Raw genomic sequence first — 7,448 nt, forward strand, 5'->3', positions numbered from 1 at the left:
CACACTGATTATAGCGAACTAATAATAGATACTCTCCTTGGCGCATCGCGTTTGTTATATTTATAGCTGTGGGAAGGTTTTCTAGAAAATTAAGTGTTACGTAACAATACTGGTTAAAGCGTTTACGTATATAGATATATTGTTGATTCTTACTCTAGAGAATCTTCTACAACTGTGGAGAATAGGCGGGAGTTTCGCAATACCTATCTAACAGTATAAGCTATGTATGTTTCTAAATATAAACTTAATCTAAACAACGTTCATATTAAAATAAATACATAACAAATTCGTTACAGAGTATATAACTCTCTTACAGAACAGGGCAGTAGTCACAAAAACTCAGAGTTTGTTAATATAGCAAATATTCTAACACCATTTCGTATTAACCGTAATAGTGGTTTACTCTCTAAGCTTATAGAAATGATGTGGTAGAAACAACTGAATTTACTAACAACTGGATAAGTAAGGCGTCAGATGTTCTTTTACCGTTCACATTTCTGTGTAGACCTTTCTATTGGTGCTTCGCTTATGGATTTACGAATTTCATGTGATGCTTTCTCCAAACCACCAAATATTTCTACTCAACACCTACAAAATATTTAGTGACGATGTTAAGGAGTTGTCCTTACAATTTGAGGCAAAGAAGCGCTAAATACATCCAAGAAAAACCTCCAAAAGAAACTTGTTTAGCTTTGGCTTACGTCTATCTGTTTAGAATATTCGTGCAAAGTTACACAAGGCTTATCTAAACTGGTCTACCTGTGATAGTCATCTCTAATATTGAACTGATAAACTAGAGAGAAGACAGCTAATCAATAGCACCCATCGCCAACTCTTTGGCTGCTCTTGTCTGATGGAATAGTAGGATTTGATTGCCTTTCTTATAAGACACTTATGACCCCAAAATACGGATCACAATTTTACTGCAACCGGACGTGAACCGAGGGCTTTTGGATTAACAGTCCAGCATTTACACAATGGATCACGCCCGACCCCTTTAGCTTATGATTCGTATCAATATCTGATATTATTACTTATAGTGAAAATACACATGTAACGGAAAAACCGATGCTTTTCAATCGACAAACACACATAAGGCCAGCAAGGCAGCTTTAAGAGTGGAAAATAAAGACAATACGAGAAACCGGTGTAAGAAATATGTTACATGCTAACAATTTTTACAATAAAACACTATGCAAAAACAAACTTTTAATAAATCCTTTAAACTTATTTGGCAGATTTAAAGTTGATTCTGCGGTTATTTCTTTTACAAAATATTGCTGAGGTTAGTGAGGTGCACCCGAGACTGATCTTAAGACTAAATCACGGAGTTTGGGAGCAAACAGTTTCAAACACGTACGATGTTACTTTTTGTCCTTCAAACACGGACTATTCTGTAACTTTTATCGACTTAGTAATATATATCGAACTGCAAGAAGCCTAAATAAGTTATATTAAATACTTATATGCATTTATTTCCTCAGTGCTTAATTACTTTATAAATAAGTAAGGAAAGTTTAGTAATTTCACTCTTCTCACGTCTGCCCATTACTTGGAATACAAATGTAATAATTTTAAATGGGCATAGCAGTCGAAGACCTATTATGCTAGAATATTTTGAAATGAAATGTCTAATGAATTTAATTATATTAAGTGGGAATAACGGCTAAGATCAGTAAATTATATGCTTACGTTAACTATAAGAAATCGTATTAGAAATATACAAATAGATATTTTTTAAATAAAATAATATTGAAATTTGTGTTTTTGTTGTTTTTTTGTACAACAGGCAGTTGCCGTCAATTCTAGTATACTCATCATGATACCCTACCTAAACAATTTATCAAAGAATATTGGAATTTGTTGAAAACAAAAGTTTAAGATTTAACTCCAACTTACTCCAGATTCCGGGCATTGGTTGATACTTCCAGCAATATAGTCCATATTTCTTGTGAGAACACTGCCATTGTAACATAGATGGATGTTTTCTGTAAACCGTTGTTCAATTTCGGCCACCGAGTAGATACAGAGCGCGGACTTCCGAGAAGGCTTGGACGTGTGATCCTTACTAGCTGCGAAAGCCCCAATGAAAACATCCGCTCCAGGTCGAATTCTCAGGATTGAAGCTAGATCAGCACCTGCTGAGCCCACACTGGCATCCTGAAGCAAATTGAAATTCGTACCGTCAGGCCCTACACATTGTAAGGTCACTTCCGTATAAGTGTTATATCCAGCGTCAGATGCACATACTCTGGCCAGTCTGGTCACGTAGCCCCACTCCTCTAACGCCCTTAAGTGAGACTTCCTCTGTACGGAAGCAAAGTAGATGAAGCCACCAGAATGAAAGCCGTAGATATAGCTGACTAAATAGTAGTCACGCAAGTGAAAACTAATGTCCACTCTGGCAATGGTGGAAAACGACTTCTCGATGATTCCAAACAAACGGCCAGTATCCTCCTCAAGACTCCTGCTCGTTATAGTAGGGACCATGTCCCGGTATGGTCCCAGGCGACTATTAGTAGTGGCCACATAGAGAACCCTGGATGGGTAACTAAAATACTCTGCTGGACCAATGAAGGCAAATGTCGAAGAGTTCTCGTCGTTTGCAGCTACAGGAACAGGAACCAGGTCTTCGACAATGTTAATGTTCCCAAGCTGATGACGTCGACAGGCTCCTTGATGGACACTACCACAGACAATGAGCTTTCCTGCTTGACTGTCGATGACTAGGACTTTATTAACGTTGTTTGTGACCATTTTTTTCTGGTGGAAACAGTCCGTTGGAGAACATTGTATACTGTCTTCCACGGGACCTGTTTTGACCTCTTTCTCTAGCTCCAGTGAACTATCGAATTGGTACAGCCAGTTAGTAGCACCGACATACACTTGTCCTGAATGCTGGTCCACCACAACATGCGTAACATTTACACTTTTGTTGAATGTAGTGAAAGAAGCCACAATAGGAGGATTCTGATTCGCAAACACGTGACACAGCCGAGTTATTGCCCATACCAAAGCCAGACAAATCCACGTGATCCTACTAACAGATTGATGAACAAAACTTTCTCCAGGCCACATCCTAGATCCACTCCTCTAAGGAAAGCATCTCACAACAGCAATATCCTGTGTTGCTTAGCAACAGGTTCATATTTTTTCTAGTTTGCTCGGAGCTACCATCAGTACGTGATATTTTGTTCAACATCGGCAACAGCTACAATAATCATTTGTGAAGAAGTCCACACTTTTACATTTCTGTTGAAATAATAAAAGAAATGATTCTTAATATTTATAGGTACAATCTCCATAGAGCAAACTGGAACAAATAATTTGAAATAAATCTTTAAAAAAATAAATAAACACTCCCCCCTCTTGGAGGAGAATTTGTGTTCTTTTGTTTTAACTGACTTATACTAAACTACGGTATTTAGTTGTTCTTCTAATTAAGTTGTGCACTTGTTTTATGTATTATTATTATATTTTCAAACTTTCTAAGACGCTGATACAAGCAACAGAACATTTGACACCATCTAATATAGCAAGCTCAAAACTATAGGTTGTCAAAGAACTTTGGAAATCATACAGGGAAAATCATTTAACAAAGGCGCACACGGTGTTTTTCACGCACAAGAATAACAGTCCCAATATATTTTACTAGCTGGAGTACCTGTCCGTTGGACGGGTGAAATAAAACTCGTTTGTAACAAAGGATAGGAAATTGTGTTTTTTTCTTAACATAATAAAGATTAAAACTGCAATAAAATAACATAAATGTACCAATACTGAAAAGACGTACTGTTTCTAATAATTCTATCAATATGAAATTAGATGAGGTCCAAGCCCCCCCCCCCACCATAACCTTCCTCATGTGATCCTGTATCACTGTGTCAAGTGTGGTGCTTATTGATCAAGAAATGTGGAAACATAAGGAACAGATACATACACATACTGATGTTTATTTATATAGATTAAGGTGTTATTCCAGCGGACGGCAACCCTTCAAACTGGAGTCGCAGTGTCCGCAACAAACTTGATGAAACTCTTCAATTGGTGGATTGGCCAGGGAGGGCCGATCAGCTGGACCCCGTGTTCTCCGAAGATTACGTCTATGGATTTTATTTATGAGACTTCGTAAACTGCATGGTTTACACTAGTAAGATTACTCCTGCGATGTTGTAAAAACACTTGGCTGGAGACTGGGTACAGACCGACATTTTGCGTATAACTCATTTTGCACATGTTGACATCTGGTGATTGTATGCTATAAAACAGCAATAAACTTAAACGGTTTTCGAAGTATGACTTTTCAAAAGTGTTTCCAAAATTCTTTGATACCCTGTACATTAAGGCATTTTTTATTCTATTTTAAACACACCAACATCAAAATACTGTATTTAATATTTTTCGTGCAATTACTATAATTAATTAAAATACATAAATTTGTTAGATTTTCTGCACCTGCTAAAACAGGAATAAAACGTACTTTGTAATCATATTCTCATTATGATTTTTCCGAAGGAAAAAACATTAACTATAATTCGTTATTTTTACCACTTCTATAAAGTAGCAAACTGGTTGAAGGCTTGTTTTGCTATTTGTCGCTGTTATTTTTGTATGGTAACTAGATATATATATAAATAAAAATAGTCACAACTAAAAAGACAAATATATACACATGAAACTAATATCCTTAAAATTCCCACCCTGTTCAAGTCTGTAGATTAAAGACAAAACAGACCGAACTTTACTCATTAAAGTTAAACCAACTGAAAGTGATGCTGTAACAATTACAAAGGTTTGTCGTTAAACACAAAGCAACACAGTGAACTATCTATACTGTGTCCACCACGAGTATTGAAACCAAGTTTTAAGGGTTATGAATTTTGAGACTTACCACTAGAGCCCATTTACAAAATAATGTTTGTTCGCAAGTAAATGCACAAGTCGTTTGTTAACTTGAGACAACATATTCATAACGACGTTAAAAACTTCATTTGTACGAAAACAGGAAAAATAGAACATGGTTTTTCACGAGGTGTATTAACAAAATAAATTTAAGTGAATAACAATAAATCAGAATAATGTAGTCACGCAAGAGACTTGTTAAGCGTATGAGCTTAGGGATCCATGACAAATACAGCAATTTTTAGAAGAAAAAAGCAGACAAAACAGAATCAGTTAACCTAATTTGATTACTCAGCACACTAGACAGATCTTCAGGGAATAAGTACGACTACACAGACCACGGGGTATGATGGGTGATTCACCCTCCCAATGACAAACTTAAACCACTGTTAATCTGTGGTGATTGAAAACTTCTCAATGATTGATTGAATTTGATTAATTTCACACACGCACACGCACACACACACACACAAACTATATATCACTTTTTAAAATTTAATTGAAATGCGCCCAAAGACAAATATACAGATATAAAAATATAAATGTAAAACATGTTTTTCATTTTGTTTTTATTATTAACTTTTATTTCTGGCCGGTTTGTCTCTGCTTGTATTTGGATTATACTTTAATATTTGATATTTTCACTTTGTTATTTTGTGGCTGCTGACAACTTTTGCTCACTTAGACATGATGATATTGAGTTATATTAGTTATAGTTATAATATTATTCATTTATCAGTATTCTACTAGGATAGCATTCCTCGACCAGGTCTGATCCATATTCGTGAACTTGAACTTTACAATAGCTCAAGGGTGTGTATGAACTATAATTCATTTCACGAACATTATAATATATAGTGACACTTCTACTAAAGTTCTCTTTTGACTAGATATCATACTCATTACAGTTGCAAGCTTCAAACATTTTCATTCTAGTTGATTACTAACATAAAAGCCCTCGAAATAAAAATGGCCAGTGCTTTTTAATTAGTGAACAACTACATGGTTATCCTGTTCATAAATGTGTAGTTAATTACAAGGTAATTAAAATAAAAAGCTGGATAACTCTAGAACAGGAGATAGAAACAATAGACTGTCAACATAGCAAACCACAGAATGGCCTTTAATGTTCAGGATCAAAATCTCGTGATGAATACTTTCTCCTACATCCTCTTCAGAAGACACTAAATCCTTAGATAGTGGTCTTGACCTTTGACGATAATATCACATGATAATTTCTGCGTAATATTGTAACTTCATATTCATAATCATGACCTTGGCTTTTGAAGATCAAACTACATGTTGTATAATTTGGGTATTAATTTAATGCTGCTAGGTTTAATCAGAAGACAAAAATCTTAAGCAGGTTATCAATTTTAATCACAAACTCAATCGACTTGTTTCTAGATGACACCCGATCTATCTACTATATCAAGACTATCAATTGAAGGAAACGGTTCAATTCAAATATAATTCGGATAATACGCGGTGAAGTGAAAACGACACATTTTTTCAGCAAACAGTATGTTAATTTGCTGTTCTTGTAGAATAATTATTGGAAGAAACCACTTTTCTCGAAAAGGAGGGCTGAATAGAGAATGCATTCTCCAACATTAGCTAGTATCTAATCATACATGATAACAAGAAACATGCCGCCTTTCACCTGACACAAAGGAACAGCTTCGTCACATACCTGGGGTAAAAACAAAACAAAACAAAACAGAGACCACTAACGCTGAAAAAGCAGACAACCTTTCTAGTTTTCATGTTCTACATACTCATTTCTGTTGAGTATGGCTAGAAAGAACTCGTAGATGTAAGTCTAATGCTGACCATCTTAGCAACGATAGACATTGTAATAAAAAATATATATTAAAGGTTCTTTTGCTAAATCGATGGTAATGTACACCAACCAATTTGAATATCTACCAGAATTCGGTTCAAGAAAATGTAGGAATAAGATTTTTTGATGTAGAGTTAATTATCTAATTAGAGAAAGTCTTAGCTGAATGAAACAGATGAGTCAGCTACTGGACATACAAGCTTGCCCTAAAACAGAAATAATTTCATTAACACTAGACAAAAGAAATTTGCAAAAAAAACAACAACTTGTTAATCAAACATTTTTAGGGTGAAAACGTTCTGAACGATGAATGTTGTTATGTATTAGAATTTCGAATAGACCGAAGCCGAGTTAATTGATAATTTAAATTTAGTAGTTAAATTGTACTTTAGATTTATTGTTTAAATATATGTCGATATATAGACAGTTTATGATATTTGCCAACAAGATTGATACACACCGTTTTCATTTTTAACACAAATACGTTTTAATATACACATAACAATACAATTTACAGTAACAATTATTACAAATAGTTATCTCAAACAAAGATTTATAAACAAAAGTTTCACAAACTTACAAACAATATAACATCTTTCTAGTTTGGAACTCTCTTGATATCTTATCGAGGGTTCACGATGAGAATCCACTGAAGTTAAATAATTTGTAATCTTTGAACTCTGTAAAGGTTCCTGGTCAACTA

The 7,448-nt window shown here is 34.8% G+C and overlaps 1 protein-coding gene across 1 annotated transcript in view; it reads right to left on the bottom strand.

The window, feature by feature from the left end:
* LOC106470573 (plexin-B-like) overlaps window positions 1-7,448 on the bottom strand; it is a 194,275-nt gene that overhangs the window by 57,774 nt on the left and 129,053 nt on the right. The window contains exon 2 of the mRNA XM_022402275.1: window positions 1,900-3,252. Coding sequence (XP_022257983.1) covers window positions 1,900-3,078 — 1,179 coding nt within the window. The 5' untranslated portion in view covers window positions 3,079-3,252. The remainder of the gene's footprint in view (window positions 1-1,899; window positions 3,253-7,448) is intronic.

The sequence above is a fragment of the Limulus polyphemus genome, unplaced genomic scaffold, assembly GCF_000517525.1.
Source record: "Limulus polyphemus unplaced genomic scaffold, Limulus_polyphemus-2.1.2 Scaffold4, whole genome shotgun sequence".
In the NCBI taxonomy this organism is placed as follows: domain Eukaryota; kingdom Metazoa; phylum Arthropoda; class Merostomata; order Xiphosura; family Limulidae; genus Limulus; species Limulus polyphemus.